This window comes from Artemia franciscana, chromosome 8, assembly GCF_032884065.1.
Source record: "Artemia franciscana chromosome 8, ASM3288406v1, whole genome shotgun sequence".
Lineage (NCBI taxonomy): Eukaryota > Metazoa > Arthropoda > Branchiopoda > Anostraca > Artemiidae > Artemia > Artemia franciscana.
In genome coordinates, this window is record NC_088870.1 from 19,794,926 (window position 1) to 19,817,893 (window position 22,968).

Here is a 22,968-nt window from a genome sequence, read left to right on the forward strand (position 1 = left end):
CTGGAGACAATTAACAGGGCTGGTGTCTGGTTCCCTCTATGCTGGCAATGATGCCAAGCAAGAGATTGGCATCTTTGTCAGCCAAGTTCATTCAAGTCGAGTTCATTCTGGTTTCTGTTAAGCATAGAATATCTAACTTTTAATGATACACTTCCGTGGCCATAAAAGGCTGCATCAAATCATATTTGATGGGAAAACTTTTCTCAGGCTTTACTTTAGCATCTTTTTTGTGCAGCCTGCTTCATGATTTTTGTTGAGGACTCTAGTTTCCTTGGCATGTCACTTGCAAGAAACACTGTAGCATCATTTGGTCTCTTATTCTGGTCCAACATTTCATGATGTTTCTTGCAAATTTAGTTCACTGATGGCTCCTTGGGCTGTTGGCTGCCCTAGTGCGTTAACCCACCTTTGAAAGTAGGCAGTTTTCAGGGGAGGTTCCACAGCTTTGAGGACATCCTCTTTGGAGGATAGAGACTTGGACAAGATGCTTTAAGCCTTATTGTATGACCCATACCACCACAGAAGCCAAGAATATACCTTGCCACATGAACCCAAAATATCTCCAAAAGAGTTTGAATGTTTTTTTTTTTTTCCTTTTTAGGTTCAGAACCAATAGAACAAGTAAGCTTTTGTATTTGGCCTAAGATTATATCTGTAAATTGGTCCGTTTTTCCATTGGTGTCTAACTCTTTGACCCATTGATGTTTTGTTCTGTGTCTATATTTTTGAATGGAACTAAATGGTTATACAAAACAAATTAACCAAAATGTACCTTTTTTTTGCCCTGTAACCATTGATGACTTCTCAAAAATGGCATTTGCTCTACATTAACAACTATTTTAGTAAGTGAACTACACCCAATGTTATTAGTAGTTTTAATTGAGAAGAATTATACAATAGTCTCCCAGCCTATAATTATAATTGCTTGACGTAGGGAAAAAACTATCTATTTTTTTATTGCAATAAATTTTGATTGCTGTTTTTTTCAAACAACAGTAGACAATCAAGGCATGCGTCCTGAATTTCAAATGATTTGCCTCTTTTTATTCTGGGTTTGGTTAGCGATATCCCAATCTTTAGTTTACTCTTCTTTTCTGGGAATAAATTTGTTAGGTTCTTCCAAGGACAACATTATTATGGCTGATGACTAAAAACTGAATCAGATGTTGCTCTGCTGCATAATTGCTGTTTTGTTGTAAAGTTTATGTTTCTATTTTTTATCCTGTTTTTATGCTCATATAAGCATTTTCTTCATTTAAATGAATTCTCCATCAGATGTAGTTCTTGTTTGTAGTACTTACAATGCAGTATATATGTTTTGTTTCTTAATCCTCCTTGTGGAATACCTTTATAAATTAATTTTTTGAGCTTGTAAAGGGTGAAGTGAGAGATGGCAATGTTCTGTAAACAAGATAAAGGGAGTTTGTTTTCCTCAAATTTTGCATTAGAAAGCTTATAATGAGAATAATACTTTATTGATTAATGTCTGTTATAGGCTAGGAAATGCCAAATTTTTTATTTCAGGTAAAATGATATTAAAATCATAACAAAAACAAAATTTAAACAAGTCCAAATCTGCAAGAATGAAAGAAGCATATAACAATTGAATACCAGAACAAATTGTCAGTTCAACAAAGCAGAAAAAAACTCAGAACTTGAAACAAAAAACTAGAGTTCAAACTGTATTACAAAGGAACAAAAGAGTAGATGCAAGTTAATAATAAGTAAAAATATAAGAACAGGTAATAAATTAAACTAAAATAACAAAACATAAAAAACAAGGTTATGGGGAGAGGTGTTGTAAACTATTTTTTCAATGTATACAAGTTTATTTTTGATAACAGAGATGTTGCCAACTTGCTTCTTCAATTCTCTATCTTTTGCTTGCTACTTGAGGAGTTAATATGTCCAGCAATAGTATTTTAGATCAAGCAACATACTAAATCAAGATTTTCCTAGAGTAGGAATTCACCAGGCTTTGTGTATGGTGCCTTATGGTCTTTTGAGGTCTATAGGCTATTAAAATTAAAGGATTTCTCTCAGATACAGCAGCCTTATAGCTCACTCATGAGCTCATCCTTATAGCTAACTCATTTGTTCTCCTTTTTTCGACTTTCAACAAATATATAGATGGTGTTTTTGTAGCTTAAACCAAGTGCATGAAGCACAAACGTTGTTTTTCTCCAATTGGCATGGAACTTCAAAGGTAGAACTAGAACAAGGGTAGCTTAACAAGGGCAATAAAATTTTGGAAGAACAATGTAGCTGTATTGATTCTACAAAAATAGAGTAAAATTTGTGCCAACCTGCTTTAAAATTGCAGGCTATTGGCACACTTCAATTTAAATTCCAAAGCCAAAGGAGCTTCAATTACTGAGGTGTAGCTAGGGTTTTCAGTGCCTCAGGCATGCATTTTTTGTGTGAAAAGGGATGTCAAGTTTAACAAATAACAGTGGTTGTTTCTCCTTCTTCCTGTCAAACCCTCTAAACAGCTGAAGTCTCATTGGCATTTTATTGACAGTAATATGTGTTTTGAACAGTGTGATTTTATTTGTTTAAAAATCATCAAAAAACAAAACAAAAAAACACATTATAATAATTAAGATTACCAGAAAGATCAATAATGAAAAAAGGCAGCTTGCTTAATATATACTACTCCTGAATATACAATACATCCCTACTCCTATTGGTGGTAATTTTTGTTTTTTTTAAAGTTCAAATTGATTATTCATAATAATTTGTATTCCTTTTGCAAATTGTTTGTAGCAGAAACCGTTATCTTTGTATCTGACGTCTTTGTCCATATTCATTTCTGTTCGTTTTGGTTGTCATTTATTCTTTGATAGCAATTTCAGTAGTTTTTAGGTTTGAATTATTTATTATGTTACTGTGTTTTTGCTTGTCCTAGATTTTGACAAGGCTCTTTACTTTTTATTAAAGACTTCTTTTTTTGTTTTTTTTCTTTAAATTGATTTAAACAAAACGATATAATATTAGGTATTATTATCTCAAATATCTTGAGGTTTTTATGGTTATCTGAGACTCAACTAAAAAATAAATCTTTATTTAATTAGTTGCAACACTTCATTTGACCATTTCTATACAGTATAGTATCGCAAACAGAACTATTTTTTCAAAGTTCATTTTACCTTTTACTTAAGACTCTGTTTGGTAACTTAAAATTCTTTAACATTCTATATCATAAAGGGATACCCTTAAAATATGTTAATGAACCAATGAAGGTTTGTAGCCCAAGTTTCAACCAATATGCCATTTTGCTTATAGACCATTTGCCTCTGATTTCAAAGAACCTAGGGCCAATCAATTCAACCAAATCCAATCAACTCTTTTGCTGCTCAACTAAACCCAATCAACCATAGAACCAAGGCCAGAGACACTGAAATTCGTTTTTTTGAAGTGGTTGAGCAGAAACTTACACAACCATTATAATGCTCAACCAAACCCAATCATTTGAGTCAAATCAACTCCATCATTATATAACTCAACCAAACCCAATCAACCAAAGAACCAAGGGCAGAGACAATGATATCTGTTGGTTTGAATTGGTCAAGTGGAAACTTGCACAGCCATTATACCACTCAACCAAACCCAATCAACTTGACCATTATACCACTCAACTAAAGAACCAAGTACAGAGATACAGAGACAATGAAATCTGTTTGCTTGAATTGGCTGAGTGGAAACTTAAACAACCATTATGCCACTCAACCAAATATCTGCAAAAATTAGGAAAATCGGAAGTCTAATTTTTAATGGAAAGGGCCTCCTTATGTAATCATGCATTTTTTGGTAAATAGCAGGTGCCAAATTTAAAAGAAGGTAATGTGGTTGAAGAATTAGTGAAAAACGTCCTGTGGCAGTGCTGTGGGTTTGATCTCAGCTTGGTAATATGGAACCCAGAGTCCAAACTATACTATAGCAGGACATTGCAGGGCAGACACAAGGACCTTAAAAGTCAAGAATCGTCATTAATTCGATACAATATAATACAAATCAGCAGAAATAAGCTAAAAACGTATTGTACCAAAGAGCTTCAGTATTATCTTTTGGAACTGCAGTTGTCTTTGGTAATTGGCAGATTGTTCATGTTTGAATAAAAGCGTTGTCAGATTCAACTAATTAATTTTGCTCATTTATTTCCATGGTTTTAGTATGGCAACACATGTAAAATGTTATACTGTCCTAAAAACTTCATAATGTTGAAACTACCCAAAAAATCTAAGAAAATCATGGTTTTCAGGTATGAATAGACCTAACATGAGACTCAAGGTAAAAAGGGGTTCTGTTTTGGCGTCCTTTCTTCTTAAAAAAAAGGGAGGAGCACATCAGTGTTACCCCATCTGAATTATGATTTTCTTCAAAATTTAAGCTTGAGAGCTGAAAACCTCTGCTGAAATGTGTTGGATGTCACTGGTTTCAATGGCATACTTTTTTATTCAATTTGTCACTGTTTTCAAGGGATTATTAACATCAATATTTACCTTTGATGTACTTTTTAAAAGGAGTTTTGGCAAGAAATGTCAGAGTGTGACCCAAGTTCAGACTTTGTTATAGTAGTTGATGTGTTAGTTTTTGTTGTTGTTTTTTAGAACAAAAAGTGGGGAGGCTGAATAAGTTTGAAGAAAATAGAGAGGTCAAAGTTTTCTATTTGTATTTTTTATGATGTAATCTATTGGATCTGTACAAAACCTCTTAAACTGCATTTAGAAAAAGAAGTCTATTTTCTTGAGAATTTGGTTAAGCTTTCGCAGCACAAATAGGTCTATGTAAATCAGTATGAAAGACTGAATTTCAAGTGCTTTTATTTCACATGGAAAGTTTCGTCTTTGTGCAAAATTGTCCACGATCTCTTGTAGAATTTTGAAAAATGCTGATATATTTTTTTTTTGAGATTTGACAACTGGAATATGGATCTAAACGTATTGACAGTTTCAAACATCTATCATATTCTATACTAGCTGTTGGGGTGGCGCTTCGCGCCACCCCAACACCTAGTTGGTGGAGGCAGTTTGTGCCCCCCCAAATCCCCTCCGCGCGCGTAAGTCGTTACGCGCCATATGTTTTTAACTAAGTAAAAATTGCGAATATACAACATTCTTTGCTGTCCCACTGTCTGTGCATATAAATAGATTGTCAGGTTTACCGACTCTTGAACATGCAACATATAATTGTCCATGGGAAAAACAATCCGTATTCAGATCTATACCTCATTATTCTAATGATTGCCCTTGAGCTTTGTTGATGGTGATTGCTAATCGAACATTCCCTGTGTCCCGGTCATCATTTATATATCCCCCCTGTGCCCCCCCCCCGGCGTCCCCATTGTAGTTGTGTCCCTGGGTCCCTGTCGTCATTTATATTCCCTGTGTCCCGGATGTTATTTGTGTCCCGGTGTCCCAGTCTGTAATTTCTCTTTGAGTGTCCTGGTCGTCATTTATATTCCCTGTGTCCCGGTCGTCATTTGTGTCCCGGTCTCCCGGTCTGTAATTTCGTCAGTCGATAAACATGACCTCAGTCGACAAACATGCATGACGTCAGTCAACACACAAACAACTTATTTTTATATATATAGATAAATACGTGTTCATATTTTCTATATGAACAAGCATATTCTAGATGAATCTTATGATTGCTTATGATTGCCACCCCAACAGCTAGTATTCTACATAAATGTGTTCATATATTCTATATGAACAAGCATATTTTACATGATTCTCATGATTGCTTATGAGATCAAGCTTGCGGTAGTTGATGTTAACCTGGACATTCAGGGTTAGGATGAAATAAGCATAAGTAAGTAGCTGCCCCAGAAAAATATAAGGATTCTCTATAGACTGTACTACAATTTTAGGACTGCATAAAATATTTTGTAATTCAGTTCGTATTAATCCTTGGGTTGATTTTAAAGAGTTAAAAGTATGATAATTACTTAACAAAGTGTTTTAAATTTAAACATGTAAAAAGGGTTTTTTATTCTACCTATATTTCTAATTTATTAATTCTTACTGTATTGCTTTGCATCCACATGTACTTTCTTTTCTTAAAGGGGAATAAGAATATCTCTATCCAAAGGAAGGAATGCCGAAAATTCTTTGAAGATCGCTTAAAAACATGTGTATCCCATCCATGAGGAATATATCCTTTAATAATTGCAGTTAAAATATTCTATCAAAAAGAGAATCTGAACTGAAATGTCTCTTTTTTGTGGAAAGAAACAGAGTGGAGGAATATACTCCAGGTTTTGCTTTTGAGGGATGGAGAGACTATATGTAAAAATAAGGAATTCTGCAAATCATAAAAAAACTCAAAGTTTGGAGGGGGGCATGTGTCAACACAGGGATGGATACAAAATTAATATTTAGTGGACACCAGTAAAAATTTGGCTTTCCTATCAGTATTTTAACCCTAAACCCTAGTAATCATTGCAAATTTCTTAGTTCTGGGGATATGTACCCCTAAAACCCAATGTGCCCATAGTTCAGTCGCCGTTTACGCTCATGCCTGTCATAATGGCCGTGAATAACGGCTTATGCCGTTATTCATTAACGGTTTCTTTTCCTTTCTCTTTTCACGACATAGCTGTAACTATCAGATTGGTGTGCAATTAGGCCATTTGCCCATATATTTGTTTGGGATCTTTAGTGTGTTTTTTGTTGATTGCCAAAATAGGCGTTCTCTTGCATCAATTACTGAAACTGAAGCAGTAGTAAATTTTAATGCATGCTACCACGTTCAAAAAAGAGTTACTATATAAACTGTACTCTTTCATATTATTCAACTCTGTAATGGTGCATGTCCAGAGGCGTCAATTAAAGGAAATGTAGGGGGTATAAGTCTTGGGGGATTTCCAAATAACAGTAGAAAAGAAAATCGATAGAATATTTGGACAGAGATGCAAATCTAGGGGGGAGATTTTGTACAATTTGTTTCCAATGTATCCAATGAAAACACTCCAAAAAGCCGTTTTTCAATGAAAATACTGAAAACGTTAATTTTCAAAATATAAGTTGTAACAACAAAAAAATCTCTGCTCCCTAACTGACGCCACTGTGCATCTTTTTTCAAATGTGTGTTTATTGGTATATTGGTAGAGGATCAAGTTCTTTCCTCTCATTTTGTTGAATTTTCTTTTCTACTATTTGACCTAAATTTTGGGAGTTATTTATTGGTTTAGATTACTCGTATTCATTTCTTCTTCTTTTTTTCAGGTTAATATGGGCAAAAAAACAGCTGATTGTGGTGAAATATCACTGAACGATTTCGCGAATTCAAAAGCCCATGGAAGTTGCTCTAAAATAAAGAAGACCTACGTGGTCATGAAACCTTATGTTGACGAGCTTGACTGGTTTGATAAAGACATTGACGATTTTCTGATAGATTCTGATGAGGAACCTCCCAAACCCATTGTCAAGAAGAAAAAGAATAAAGTTTCTCCTTATGAATATCAGAGGGAACAGGGCAATACATACCCTATTGATATTTGGTATATTTTATCCTATTATATTTCACCAGAAGATGTTGGTAGGTTTGCATTAATATGTAAAAGCTCTGCAGCTGTGATTAATTCAATGGGCTTTTGGAGGAGGTTGTACAAAAATCATTATGATTCTAAAGCCCAACTTCCAGAGAGACTAAAGCCTGAATCCATGAAAAGGCAGTATGGATTGAAGACATATGTCATCAGAAGTTTATACCATATGTATCACCCTTTCCGTGAAAAAATTAAAGTTACACCAACACATCGCTCTGTTGAGCCTTATATTCTAAAAGGGTGTTTGTGTACTGCTACATGGCATAGAAAGCTACGGACTGGTAATTGGGAGTTTTTTTTTAAACTGAGAAGGCCTGGCTTTAGTGACTCAAATAAAAATAGAAACTTGTTAGAAATGTTATCAGACATTAGTTATAATTCTGAGAGTGGTTACAGAGTGCTTAGTATTGTATGCAATACATTCATTCTTTTTCATTGCCCAGTTGGGCAATTTGTCTGTGATATTAAAGTAGGACTCTCAGGCATGATGAATCAAAGCATTAAAATTCAGTTTGTACCTTTTAGAAAGGTAAAACATTCCGTAAATGAAGGTCTTATTGTTGAACTTCAACCAGTTGTCAAATACAATGTTATGCATTGGTGGCATCCTGAATATCCGCAAATGGAAGAACAGGAGTATGTTAAAAAGCAGAAAGAGGAATTTGCTATTATTAGTAGTGAGGCGTCTGCTTGGGATGATAGATAATGATGTTACTGTATTGGTGATCCTATTAATGATATTCATTTAATAAACTTGTTTTTTTAAGTTAAGTTTATCACATACAGGAAAAAGCATTTTTCTTAACAAGAGGCGTCTGCTTGGGATAATAGGTAATGCTGTTAGTGTATTGGTAATCCTGTTAATGATATTCATTTAAAAGCTTGTTTTTTTTAAGTTAAGTTTATCATATACAGGAAAAAGCATTTTTCCTAGCAAATTCTAGCAAAGAACAAACCACATTATCTTCACTTTTACCCAATCTGCTCTTTAAAGTAATTTTTATACATCATGATTTAAGTTTTAATATGGTGTCATTCATGATTGTATCTACCATATACGGTGTAATTTAAAAAATATACTTGACAACAGTTCAGGAAATCAGGTAACAGAGTTAATTAATCATGATGTCACATCCCTTGTCAGAAAGTATGTGTGTTATATCAGCTCGTATATAAAGATGCAGTTTTTTTTTGTAAAAAACTTTATTTATTACAATATTATCATTCATCAAAAACTGATTTTCCTTATTCAAGGTTGGTGACCAAGTTTCCTATACGGGGCTTTCGACAGTGGTAATTTCAATGGTGTACCTTTGTTTTGACCAGATGCCATTTCTGAGGGGCTCCAAGCTATTTTTTCGAAATTCCCATAAATTTGTTTTCAAATAACATACAATATCAGGATTCAAAATAATAGTTGCAATTTCTGAATCAGCTACAAATTTTTTATTTTTCCCCACTAAACAGTTTTTTTGAAAGTGCCTTTAAACTTTTTGTAACTATGGACCCTGGTTTGTTCTTTACTAGGTTGTAGCCATTGCTGCAGCCCTATTTGGACAAGAATGTGAGCACTATATGCACGTAGACAGTACCTTAAAAATGAGAGGAATATTTTGTTTTCCATGACCTAGCATCAGATAAAGTGTTTGTGAACCTAGCATCTGATAAAGTCATGTTTGTGAAGTGCGTATTAGTATCTATTCTGTTTTATTGTTTTTAGTTTTAAAAAAGAACTAAAAAGTGTTTTCTGTCCCATTTTTTCAAAATTTTCAAATGCCCACAATTTTTTTTTTTTATTGTTGATTTTTAGGTCTAGATTTGGGTTTTCTAAACGGATTTTTCAAAAGAAAGAAAAAAAGGGGGCCCTCCTCGCCCCCTTGCTTTCCTGAGGAGGATCCCTGGATCATTATTAGAGAGAGGAAAAATAGTGCTGTTCCATCTTCTTGTATAAATGAAAATACATATTGTTTTTGGTGAAAGTGTAGCCCTTTTTATCAAAACATTTTGTACTTTTGATAAGTGTTGCCAGGTGAAATTTTTTGTCTTGTTTTTGGTGCTTTTGCTAGATGTTTACTTTTAAAGAATTTATGATCTACACATCTTTTATCTTTATTTATCTTTCAAAATATGGTTGTTATTTTAATGTAAACAAATTGAGACTATGCAGTATTAGTATACGAAGGTGCTCACATGTCTAAGTATTATGGGTATTATAGGGTCTCTCAGGGACGGGGGAGGGTGAAGAAGGCGCATTCTTAGGCCACGATTTGTTTTCTCAGCAGGTTTTCGGGACCTGCAGAGGCTGCACATAATAAATGCTAGATAATATATACAAATTTTATCTAACTTAATGGGCAAATACAATATAACTTTTTAGCTTGCCTGAACTCAGGATAAGAGACCTTCTTTGCTCCCCCTCAACATTAGTCGTGACCTATCCCCGAAAAAGTCGAAAAATTAGCACCCTGAAAATAAACTTTTTGACTTTACCCCTCCCCCCTCACAGGATAAATGCTCAGAAACTTAGCCGAGGTTGTTACTTAGGAGTGCAAGGGATGATTGCAATGTGCTTTAATATTTGTCTTATGTGCCACACAAGGCAAATGGGCCATATAACAAACATTTTTGCAATAGCGAAGATATATTCCAAACTCAAATGTAAATAAGATTGCCTCAGTAAAGCAATGTGCTAAAATATGAATGCTCATTTGAAGTTAAAAAATAAGGCATATAGTTTAGATAATGTAACATCATAATTATAAGTGAAGTTTAAGATGCTGCCACACTAGTCATATTATGTCAGCTTTACACGTTTTTTGCACACAGCTTAATTATTACTACACAACCAGGTCCAATGGGCCCCTAATCTAGTCTAATTTTGGAATAGCAAATTGGGTGCACGAATTGAGCTGAATTGCTGGCAGCATTATGGCTAGTTTTGTGGCTATTCCTAAAAATCTGAAGTTAATATTGCAATACAGAAGAATAGAATTAGAATATTGTAAATACGTATTTCACAAATCCTACACTACTATGGTCAATATTGCAGATTATCGTAAAACTTTAGGAAATAGTGATGCTAAAAGACCCTTGCTCGAGATCTTCATGATTTACACCACATTTTTCGATGTGCTTAATTTAATCTTCAAATTTTCAACTGCTGTAGCAAATTAGTAAATTAAATGGCAGTAATTGTCTTAAACCAGATCAGAATATAACCCATGGTCTAATATATGTTAGATGCAGTTTCAAAACATATAGCATCAAAGACTGAAAAGTCACAGGCATCTAAAAGAAACAGGTATATACGACGGAGGGGAGAGTAGTAGATCATTGGTCCCATACAATCACCCTTGGAAGAAAAAGGAAAAAAATCATGCATTCACAATCTTTTTCAGGCAAAAAAATGAAACATTCCACATTTTTGTCAATAGGAGCTTGAAACCTCTATCTCTTCAATATGCTCAATTTGGTGGTGTGATTTTTATTAATATTACTTAAGTTTTTTGGGGTTTCTTCCTTTTTGAAAATTGGGCAAATTTTCTCAGGCTTTTAACTTTGGTAGGTTTCATCAAACATGAATTTATTTATTTATTATCAGCATAAAATACTAATTCTTTTGATGAATAAGTTATTATCAAAAAATTAGTTTTTTAAAGTTTTGTTTACTATTTGGCCGCGCAAATCCTTTCTTGCAGTTTGCTGCCATGAACTGATTGAAAGACTGCTCTGATAAACTACAGTAATATGAATGATTTGTAGGATCAGTAATGACCTTGATCAATTACAACCCCCCTATGGAAACAGTTTATGTCCTTAAGGAAATGGGATACGGAAGAAGTGGAGAAAGACACTGTGGAGTAGTAAAAACGATTTTTTGAATAAGAAATGCCCAGAAGCCTAGGATTTCATGGATAATACCCCCCCCCCCCCCTTCCCCTTTGCACGTCCCTTATAAGAAGTTATACACAATTTATCCTCAAGTTAGTGTCAATCCTTTTGCATAAATATGAACCTGGAATTGATTCAACAATTGGATCATATTTTGGTAGGTGATTTAGTTTAATGTGGCGAAGCTTTTACTGGGATTTATGTATAAAACTTAACTTTTTTCTCGTTGTTTTAATTTTTCTACGATTGAATTATTCATTTAATCAGGGGTGTAAAAGATGCAGCTCGTGAGTTAACCTCAGAGGAGGTAGACGCTACGCCTTCAAGAATGATTGAAGTTAGAATATTGGTGGAAAATACGATCTTTTCCAAAATAAAGACAAATTCTGGACACACTTTGGGTAACTCCAGGGGTTTATATTCACGCTAGTATTTACATAAGCATATGCGTTCATACTTATGCTATCTAATATAACATAATATCTAATATAGTATAAATCAATACACACAATAAATAGTGTAAATCAATACACTTTTAGCAATAAGCTAAAAGTTGCAAACCCCTCATCGCTGAAGATAATTGTAGCCTAATACCCGATTATTGCTTACAAGTCCCCTAAATGTCTTACTACTGGAACTAAATTGGTCTTACCATCAAATACACCGGAAACAAATAAGAGGTACATCAACTAGCAAAAATTACGAACCCTTCATTGCCGAGGATGATTATGATCTAACAGCTGACTGTTGCTTAAAACTCTCCTATGCGTCTCATAATTGCTATTTGCCAATCTTTTTGGTATCGCCCAAACGTGGCATTAGGGGAACTGTTTTTGCTCTGCAAAAATTTGACATTTCAAATATATGAAATATCAAATATATTCAAGTATATGATTTCTTAGACCACACTGCTTTTCCATTTACGAAAAAAATAATTGAAGAAAAAACGGGTTTAATTTTTTATAAAGCAGTGACAACAAAATAAATAAAAACTACACTTTAGCTAACAAAAAATAAAAATACTCCGAATATTTCGGCCCCACGTCCGGGAGCCTTTCTCAACGGAAAAAAAAAAACAACAAAAAAGGAGAAAATTACAACAATTTAAGACTATTTTTAAGACATTATAAAAATGCCACGACAACTAAACCAACATAAAAAATATAAACAATCAAATATATAAGAAACAAAAAACTCACATTTTAAAACAAAGACTCCCGCAACTGACTGTAACTTTAGAAAAACTCAAGTAATTGTTTGTATTGGTACTTTCCTCTGCCACAATCGATGTATAAATGGGTTCCTATTAAAAATGAAAATTATAAATACTTGCAACAATACGAAAAGAGGTCACCCAACCCCAAATCCAATCAACATCTTACAGGTTAATGAAACAAAGTTATGAATTATAAATTGAATGAATTTTTCCATTTGCTATTTTAGCTGCCGTCCGTTGACTTCTTACAGCATTGACCATGCTTTGACCTCCGTTCGCAAGGTTATTACTTGTTTCAGGACAATTATGCAAATCACTCCTCATTGAAGTTTTTGACTGGTCTTTAATTAAACTATTATAGATTGAATTTATTTTAAATTCCCCTTCATCTCTATTGATATTAATACCCCCATAGATGATCTTTTTTATTTCTATAATTTCTCTGAAACTTTGTAAAAATCCTACAGACTTATCGACAATTCTTGTCTGATCAAATAAAATACTATGATGAGGAAAATTATACACGTGATCCGCTATAGCGGATTCAAAAGTATCAGGTTTTTTATTCTGGCGAGCAATCTATCGCATTTTTGTGTTGCTGTAGCCTATTTTTAAAATTCTTCTGTGTTCTACCTACATAAAATTTACCACAAGAGCACGGAATTTTGTATACCCCCTGTTGTATATTTCTTGGAACTTTATCTCTTCCGTTATTTAGCCATGAGCTTATATTTTGTCCTGATTTAAAAGCTGTTTTTATATTACGTTTTTTTAATCCTTTCCTTAATTTCTGTGACAACCTTGGAAAAATAGCAATGAAAAAATCCATTAAATTTATAATTCATAATTGTGTTTCATTAACCTGTAAGATGTTGATTGGATTTGGGGTTGGGTCACCTCTTTTCGTATTGTTGCAAGTATTTATAACTTTCATTTTTAATAGATTCCCATTTATACATCGATTGTGGCAGAGGAAAGTGCCAATATAAACAATTACTTCAGTTTTTCTAAAGTTACAGTCAGTTGCGGGAGTCTTTGTTTTAAAATGTGAGTTTTTGTTTCTTATATATTTGATTGTTTATATTTTTTATGTTGGTTTAGTTGTCGTGGCATTTTTATAATGTCTTAAAAATAGTCTTAAATTGTTGTAATTTTCTCCTTTTTTGTTGTTTTTTTTTTTCCATTGAGAAAGGCTCCCGGACGTGGGGCCGAAATATTCGGAGTATTTTTATTTTTAATTAGCTAAGGTGCAGTTTTTATTTTATTTTGTTGTCACTGCTTTATAAAAAATTAAACCCGTTTTTTCTTCAATTATTTTTTTTTGTTCAAGTATATGAACTTTATTTATTTGAAACAACGTTTTGCTTATCATTCGCCGACCAAATACCTTCTATGCTTGAATACGTGTGAATTTTTTTTTTTTTTTGGAAAATAAGACACAACTTGGATCCAAGCTTTCTCACTGAGGATTAATCCCAATGGCAGTCCCGCCTACAAATATTCTTCTTTTCTGTTTATCTAAAAGTTGTTCTTGGGCAACAAGAATTTGCTCAATTTTTTTTGCTCATTTAGTGGTTCAAATCAGGTCGACAGATTTCAGATTATGAATTCGGACGCCAGTTCTTTTATTTGTTCTAGTCGTAACACATTGACTATTTGTCCGTTTCCCACTTATTCGTATTTTGTTCTTATGCAATTTTAGGAATTGGAGTTAAGTTGTAAACTCATTTGTGTCAAATTAAAATATATACTTTGTTTTTAACTGTTTTATTACTTATGCTTGAGTAGAAGTATGCATTGAATAGAATATGTAGACTTATGTATTGAATATGTGTGAAAAAAGAATAACATTGCAGAACTAAGACAGACAACTATTCCAGGAATAAGCAGTGACTTGTACCCAACATGGTGTAAAGGATTCTGTTGTCTCAGTTCTTATAAAAAATTAAAAAAAAAACTAGTTTTTTTAACTGAAAGTAAGGAGCGACATTAAAACTTAAAACGAACAGAAATTACTCCGTATATGAAATGGGTTGTCCCCTCCGCAATCCCTCGCTCTTTACGCTAAAGCTTTTAATTGTTTTAAAAAGTAGAATTGTGGCAAAGAGTCAAACTCTAGCGTAAAGAGCGAAGGATTGTGGAGGGGACAACCCATTTCATATACGGAGTAATTTCTGTTCGTTTTAAGTTTTAATGTCATTCCTTACTTTCAGTTAAAAAACTAGTTTTTTTTATTTAATTTCTGAACGTTTTTGAATTAATGCATGTTTGATTTTGGCTCTCCGCACATAAATTAATTAAATGAAATTTGTATATTAATTCTTTTCTTGGCTAAATGGCTTTCTCTTAGTTTTGATCAGACGATTTTGAGAAATAAGGGGTGGGGAAGGAGGCCTAGTTGCCCTCCAATTTTTCGGTTACTTAAAACCGCAACTAGAACTTTTAATTTTTAACGAACGTTTTTATTAGTAAAAAAATATACGTAACTTAAGAATTAACTTACGTAACAAACATTTATATTCTTATATTTTTATTATGTATACGAGGGGGTTTATACCCTCGTTAATAACTCGCTCTTTATACTGACCCCTGAATCAGAAAGGCCGTAGAATAAATAGTTGAAATTACTAAAAATACTTTATCATAAAGAGCGAGGTATTTATCTCCTCCTAAATACCTCGCTCTTTATGCTAAAGTATTTTTAGAACCCCTCATATGCCTAATAATCTCTGTTCGTTTTAAGTTTCGATGCTACTCCTTACTTTCAATTGAAAAAAGTTTTCATGTTTTTTTTTCATTGTTTTTTTTATAGTAATGCTAGAAAATCCTGCGCCCTTTTCATTGAAATTTTCTCCCCCCATGACATATTCCTCCAAGGAAAGATCCTCTCACATAGCCCCCTCCCCTCAACTCCGCCCCCAAACCAAGAAAATCCCCCTGAAAACGTCTGTACACTTCCCAATAACCATTATTGTATGTAAACACTGGTCAAAGTTTGTAACTTGCAGCCCCTCCCCCAGGGATTGTGGGGGAGTAAGTCATTCCCAAAGGCATAGTTATTATGGTTTTTGACTATGCAGAACAAAATGGCTATCTCAAAATTTTGATCCGTTGACTTTGGGAAAAAAATGAGCATGGGAGGGGCCTAGGTGCCCTCCATTTTTTTTCGGTCACTTAAAAAGGGCATTAGAAATTTCCGTTAGAATGAGCCCTCTTGCGACATTCTAGGACCACTTGGTCGATACGATGACCCCTGGAAAAAAAAACAACTAACAAATAAACACGCACCCGTGATTTGTCTTTTGGCAAAACATACGAAATTCCACATTTTTGTAGATAGGAGCTTGTAATTTTTGCTGTAGGGTTCCCTGATACGCCGAATTCGATGGTGTGATTTTCGTTAAGATTCTATGACTTTCAGGGGGTGTATCCCCCTATTTTCCAAAATAAGGCAAATTTTCTCAGGCTCGTAACTTTTGATAACAAAGACTAAATTTGATGAAACTTATATATTTAGAATCAACATGAAAATTCGATTCTTTTGATGCATCTTTTAGCATCAAAATTCCGTTTTTTAGAGTTTCGTTTACTATTGAGCCGGTTCGCTCCTTACTTCAGTTCGTTACCATGAACTTTTTGATAAGTGGCATGAATCAGCTGGTTGAACAAGGTAATCCCTGCTGTGAATACTCCTGCACTGGAAGAAATTGGCAGAGCCATGAATGCTGCTATGCTGATCTTTAATTGTCCAGAGGAAAGCGTTTCAAACTATACACAAGTAAAAATTATTGGTGGATTTGAGGAGGAATTGTAAAATTGTTATATATTTCTGAAATTTTTATAAGAAAAAGAAAAAAACACATTCAGATTAAGTTTGTTTAATAAACAGAGTAGGTCAGTGCACAGTTTTCGTTTCTTGATTTCACAAAAACATTTCACAAACATAATAAATAATGAAATAAACATACGGAAAGTTTGGTTCAATCCCGCTTTCTAGTTTGGTTCAATCCCGGCTTGGGCTATTCGTCGTTCCAAGAACAAAATTGTTTGAATTCTCACAAAAAGATGGCGTATTTCTGGAAAATTATTATAAATTTCTGGGAGATGAACACTAAGCGATGACCGTTTGTTTAGCTAAGCCATCAAGTAGTTCATTAACCCCTGTTGATCAGACCTTATTTTGACTCTTTTTCACAAATCTTATTTTTAAAACAATAAAAACTTTAGCGTAAAGAGTGGGGCGTTGAGGAGGGGACGGTACCTTTCATATACGGAATAATTTATGTTCGTATTAAGTTTTAATGTCGCTCGATACTTTCAGTTAAAGAAACTTTTTTCCCCTAAAAAGAGCACTTTTATTTATTTTTTCCGTTCGAATGAGCTCTCTCCCGGTTTTCTAGGACTATTGTCTGAATACAATTCTTCGTGGGAAAAAGATAACAAAAAAATACACGCTTGCGTGATCCTTCTTCCTGCAAAAAACACAAAATTCCACGCTCATGTAGATAGGAGTTCGAAACCTATAGGAGATTCTCAAATATCTTGAATTTGATCGTAAGATTTTCGTGAATATCACTTGGGTTTTTTAGAATGTCTCTCTCCTTTTTAGAAAACCGAGCAGATTTCATCAACCTATTAGATTTTGACGGATAATTATTCAATTAAACTTTCTGTAATGCAGTTAAAAAAGAAAAATAACAATAATAAAGGCCATATCCGGATAGCAATGGATGATAAACCATCAGTCTACACTTATCCATCTTCACCAAGTTGATTATTTTAATTCAAAATACTTTTACCCAGTATGTCTTATAAACATGCTTTTCCAACTTAGTATGTTTTTGCAAAGTAGGCTGTAAGAAAGTGTGGTTCAATCCCGCTTTCTAGGGCTATAAGGAGAGAAAGGTTGAGATGGCTTGGGCAGGTTTTGCGGTCCCATTCCTTACCAACATTTGTTTTTATTGGATGAAGGATGATAGATTGTCCTTTTCGACTAATCGTCTAGGGATAAACAGAAAATAGGTCGTCCATGGTTGGGATGGGATGTTCTGTAAATAAAGATTTAAGGGAAATGGGAAATTCTTGGGAGGGTATAAAGAGGGAGGCCTTGGATAGAATAGGATGGAGGAGGAGCACGCGTGGAGCTATACTGGCTTCATGCAGCTTGGTGCTGCGGTGAGTTAGTAGCAGTAGGCGTAGTTGTCACGTTCAAAAATAAATCATATGATATAAATTTCATTTACCATTCTGCAAATACCCAGGACAAACCCTCCATGTATAATCGTTTTGTCGATAATAACAGCCAAAAAACCCTAAATACATTTTTACTTTTCTGGTTTTAAGTAAAGCGTAACTAGACGAAAAACCATATCATTCGAACTAGCCGAAGTCGAAAAACCATAGCCAACAAAATGCCCAAAATAACTCTTTTACTTTTTTCGCTTTCATGTGAAGCGTAACATAATGCCTCTTGAATTATTGTTACTAATTCATTAAACTAAAAGAAAGAAAGAACAACATACCAAACAATAGTACAAGATGATATTAAAAGAAAGGCTAGACCCACTATTAAGCAAATGTAGCATATTTATCGTCTGAAAAGTGACGCCGCCAACGTGAGTCAGGTCACTAACGTCGTTAAACCTCCGTCTGGACGACATAACGGCGCATAATTTCCAAAATGCTAGTGCTCTATTGATTGAACATCTCACATTTTATATCAGATGTGTATTGATACGGGTCAAGTGCCAACCTCATTTGGTTCAGAGTTTACTGCTTATGCCTGAATTAATTAGTAAATATTTTCTAGACTATAAAAGTTTGACTCTTTCTCTTAACTCTACATCTTAAAACAGTAAAATACTTTAGCGTAAAGAGCGGGGCGTTGAGAAGGAAAAGCCCCTTTCATATACGGAGTAATTTCTGTTCGTTTTAAGTTTTAATGTCGCTCCTTACTTTCATTTAAAAAACTTGTTTGTTTTTTTTATTTAATTTCTGAACGTTTTTGAATCAATGCATGTTTTGTTTTTGGCTCTCCGCAGAGGAATAATTAAAACGAAATTTGTATATTTATTTTTTTTGGCTAAATGGCGTTCTCATAACTTTGCTCGAATGATTTTGAGAAAAAAAGAGCGGGGGAGGAAGACTAGTTGCCCTCCGGTTTTCGGTTAATTAAAAAGGCAACTAGAACTTTTAATTTTTTACGAATCTTTTTATAAGCAAAAGATATACGTAACTTATAAATTAGCTTACGTAAAAAACTTTTGTATTCTCATGTTTTTATTACATATATGAGGGGGTTCTCCCCCTCGTCAGTACCTCACGCTTTACAGTAAAGCTTAAATTTTGTCCCAATTCATTAAGAATGACCCCTGAATCACAAAAGCCGCAGAATAAATAGTTGAAATTACTAAAAATACTTTAGCGTAAAGAGCGAGGTATTAGGGGGAGGTGAGCCCCTTATATGGGTAATAATTTCTGTTCGTTTTAAGTTTTAATGCTGCTGCTTACTTCCAGCTGAAGAAAACTTTTTTTATTTATTTTTTCATTGTTTTTTTTTTAAGTAATGCTAGTAAATCCTGCGCTCCCTTCATGCAAATTTTCTCCCCCCATGACAAATTCCTCGATGGAAATTTTCCCCAGCATATCCCCCTCTTCTCAACCCCTGCCTCCAACCAAAAAATCCTCCTGAAAACGCCTGTACACTTCCCAATAACGATAACTATATGTAAGCACTGGTCAAAGTTTTGAACTTCTAACCCCGTCCCCAAAGACATAGTTATAAGGTTTTTCGACTACGCTTAATAAAATGGCTATCTCATAATTTTGATCCGTTGACTTTGGGAAAATAATTAGCGTGGGAGGGGGCCTAGGTGCCCTCCAATCTTTTTGGTCACTTAAAAAGGGAACTAGAACTTTTCATTTCCGTTAGAATGAGCCCTCTCGCAACATTCTAGGACAACTGGGTCGATACGATCACCCCTGGGAAAAACAAAAACAAACAAACAAATAAAACGCATCCGTGATCTGCCTTCCGGCAAAAAATATAAAATTCCACATTTTTGTAGATAGGAGTAGGGTTCTACAGTAGGGTTCTCTGATACGCTGAATCTGGTGGTGTGATTTTCGTTAAGATTCTATGACTTTTAGGGGTGTTTTCCCCTATTTTCTAAAATAACGCAAATTTTCTCAGGCTCGTAACTTTTGATGGGCTAGACTAAACTTGATGACACTAAATATTTAAAATCAGCATTAAAATGCGATTCTTTTGATGTAGCCATTGGTACCAAAATTCCATTTTCTAGAGTTTTGGTTACTATTGAGCCGGGTCGCTCCTTACTACAGTTCGTTACCACGAACTGTTTGATATATAGATTAAAAGGGACCGTGTTGGTACTCAATTGTAATACAAGAGCTCGATATTGGTATGAAAATACAATTTCTAAATTAGGCGGAGCCTGTATCCATAAATTGACAAGAAAAAATGACGTCATGTTTCAACAACAAACTAGTGAGAAGATGACGTCAGATAAAGCATAAAGAAGATCTCAACGAGAAGATGACGTCATTTAAAGCATAAAACGAGTGGGACGCTTCAATTTGTCATATACATACATTTCAGAGTTAGACTGAAAAACATCAATCGTAATTTTTATACTACGGTATAATGAAAACTGAAGGATCAAGTTCTGAAAAGCACTTTAAATTAGCTGCAGAAGAGTTAAAAGGAGTTGGCAAGCGAGACATGAAAGGTTTCCAGCCTGTGTTGAAGAAAAAAGAGTTTATTTTCCGAGTTGGAGCAAGAGGCTATTCAAAAATGAGCCAAAGAAGTATATATACTGAAAAGAATATAGTGGCTGATGAGCGTAAAAAAGGGGAATACCTGCCAATGTTGGCAAGGGAAGAATATATGTCCCTAGGAAGAAAAACCTCACATCCAAGGCAAAGATATGAAGAAAAAACTTCAATTCATCCCCGAGACATGGTATACACGGCAGATGGAAACAAAAATGAATTTTATTGGCAAAAAGAGAAGAGGTACAACTCTTGCAGTGGCGATAAGGTTATTACACCTGAAAGGGCTCAACAGCGAAATTTGGCAGCTCTCGAAAGAAAAAGAAGGGTAGCCAAGCCAAAAGAAATTGTACCTGTCTTTCCAGAACATTTTCAATTTGCAGTCAATTTTCCTTTTGGCCCTGTTGATGTATACGAAATGTTGAAGGCGAAGTTGCAACCTTGGAGGGATCAAGAATTTGGTGGCTGGCATTTGCGCGGAAATAAAGAAATACCAGATTGGGTCTGGTATACCTATCTTTTTTATAAGTAATATACGCTTCTATCAATTTTTTCTATTAATTTCCTCTTCCAGGACTTTGACAAAGGGGTTTTGTAGCCCTGCCTTTTTATTAATTCACAAATACCTTTTGGCAAATACTGCCAATTTTGCAAGTACCTTTGGCGAAATTGGCTAGCGCGTGCATATTAAAATAAATAGACTTTAGCACCTCTCTGGGGTCATTTTTTTAGTTAGCTTTATTGTTTTAGTAGAAAAGAGTGAGAAATTGTTGTTCGTTTTAGGATTTAACGTTTATATCAAGCCTAAGGTTATGAACTTGAAGTTAGTACTATTTATACTATATAAGTTCCGTTATTAGTTATTACGTTTTAAGTTATATGTAACAATTTAATTACTTTAAATTTATATGTTTAAATTAAAAATTTTCGATATCAGTTTTAACGTCACTCTCTAAAGACATCACAAAACTTTAACCAGAAGAATAAGAAGAAGGTGCAATATTTTGAAAATATAGAAGCAGTATTCTCAAAATACTCTAATACCCAATATTTGATTAATATACAAAAATAAAAATCCACAAGAAGGCTATTGAAATACTTAGAGGCTTTGCTTTTTTTCAATCAATTTACAAAAAGAAAAAAAATTGCTTTCAAATTACAGTAATATGTATTATTGCTGCACAGTCTACAAAATTATGATGCAAAAAATATTGCTGTGCAGTTTAGGCAAAATATCTGCAAAACTGGGTCAAATTAACTGACGCGTAGTATTGCCTGAAGTTTCTAGAATTCTTAAAAACGAGTACTTTTCTGATAACTAACTTTACGAGAAAGTACCCCAGTTGGACCTGAATAGCTTACCTATGTCTTCAATGAATATCTATGTGGATATGTTTTTCTTTTCTTTGTCTGTTTTTTTAGCTACTCTGCTATTTATACATATTTTACAGTGGGTTAAAAATTAATGACTATTATTATTACAGGGAGAAACAGTGACTTGCACTCAACCTGACATAAAAGATCCTGTTGGTTCAGATTTTATGAAAAATAAGCGGCGTGAGCCTGCTGGTCAAACAAGACAGTTCCTTGCTTCGAATGCTCCTCTACTGGGAGAAATTGGCAGAACCCTGATTGCTATTATGCTGCTCTTCAATTATCCAATTTGAGAGGAAAGAGTCCAAAAATTTATACAACTAAAAATTATTGGTCAATTCGAGGATGAGTTGTAAAATCGTTATAAGTGTCTGGAATTATTATAATAAAAAAGAATAAAAGACACATTGATGCTAAGTTTTCTTTAATATACAGAGTAGGGTTATGTTCAGTTTTTCTTTCTGGAGGTGGGGTTGGCTTAAAATTTGAAGAAACTAATTTTAGGGTGCCGGTGTTAATAACTACTATTTTGCTAAAAATACAAAATTCCACATTTTTATAGATAGGAGCTTGAAACTTCTACAGTAGAGTTCTTTGTTACGCTGGATTTGATGGTGTGATTTTTGACACAGTAATATGTAGATCAAAAATGCAAACAACAGTCTAAGTAGGTGTAAATACTATCATTTAAGAAATTATGTTTCTTCTCTACAAAGAGATCAATTGCTGTAGGCTATAAGTTTTGTTTTTTAATCTAAATAATTAAAAAAAAAAATTGACAGAAGCTAGTACTTTTTTTTAGTGAGGATGGAATTCAAAACCAACATAAATTATTACTGCACAGTTTATGCAGAATATATTTGTAAAATTGGGTCAAATATACTAGGGCGTGGTATTGCACTGAGTTAGTATAACTCCGAAAAACTAGCACTTTTCTGAAAACTAACTTTAACAAAAGTATCCCCAGGTGGACCTGAATAACTTAGCAATAAGAACAAGACTGTCACCCTTTTATAACCAAACGCATTAGTCAATTTAACTAAGGAGGCTTGGATCCCAATAAAATTTCTTAAAATTGTTTCTTACATGCCTAATGTGTCTCTGGTGTTTTCTTTTTTCTTTTTTTTTTATCGCCACCCGT

At 34.0% G+C, this 22,968-nt stretch overlaps 1 protein-coding gene across 1 annotated transcript in view; it reads left to right on the top strand.

The window, feature by feature from the left end:
* The window catches only part of LOC136030102 (transmembrane protein 183-like), a 33,742-nt gene extending 19,321 nt beyond the window's left edge, over positions 1-14,421 (top strand). The window contains exon 2 of the mRNA XM_065708772.1: positions 7,230-14,421. Coding sequence (XP_065564844.1) covers positions 7,236-8,258 — 1,023 coding nt within the window. The 5' untranslated portion in view covers positions 7,230-7,235 and the 3' untranslated portion in view covers positions 8,259-14,421. The remainder of the gene's footprint in view (positions 1-7,229) is intronic.
* Positions 14,422-22,968: the final 8,547 nt, after the last annotated feature.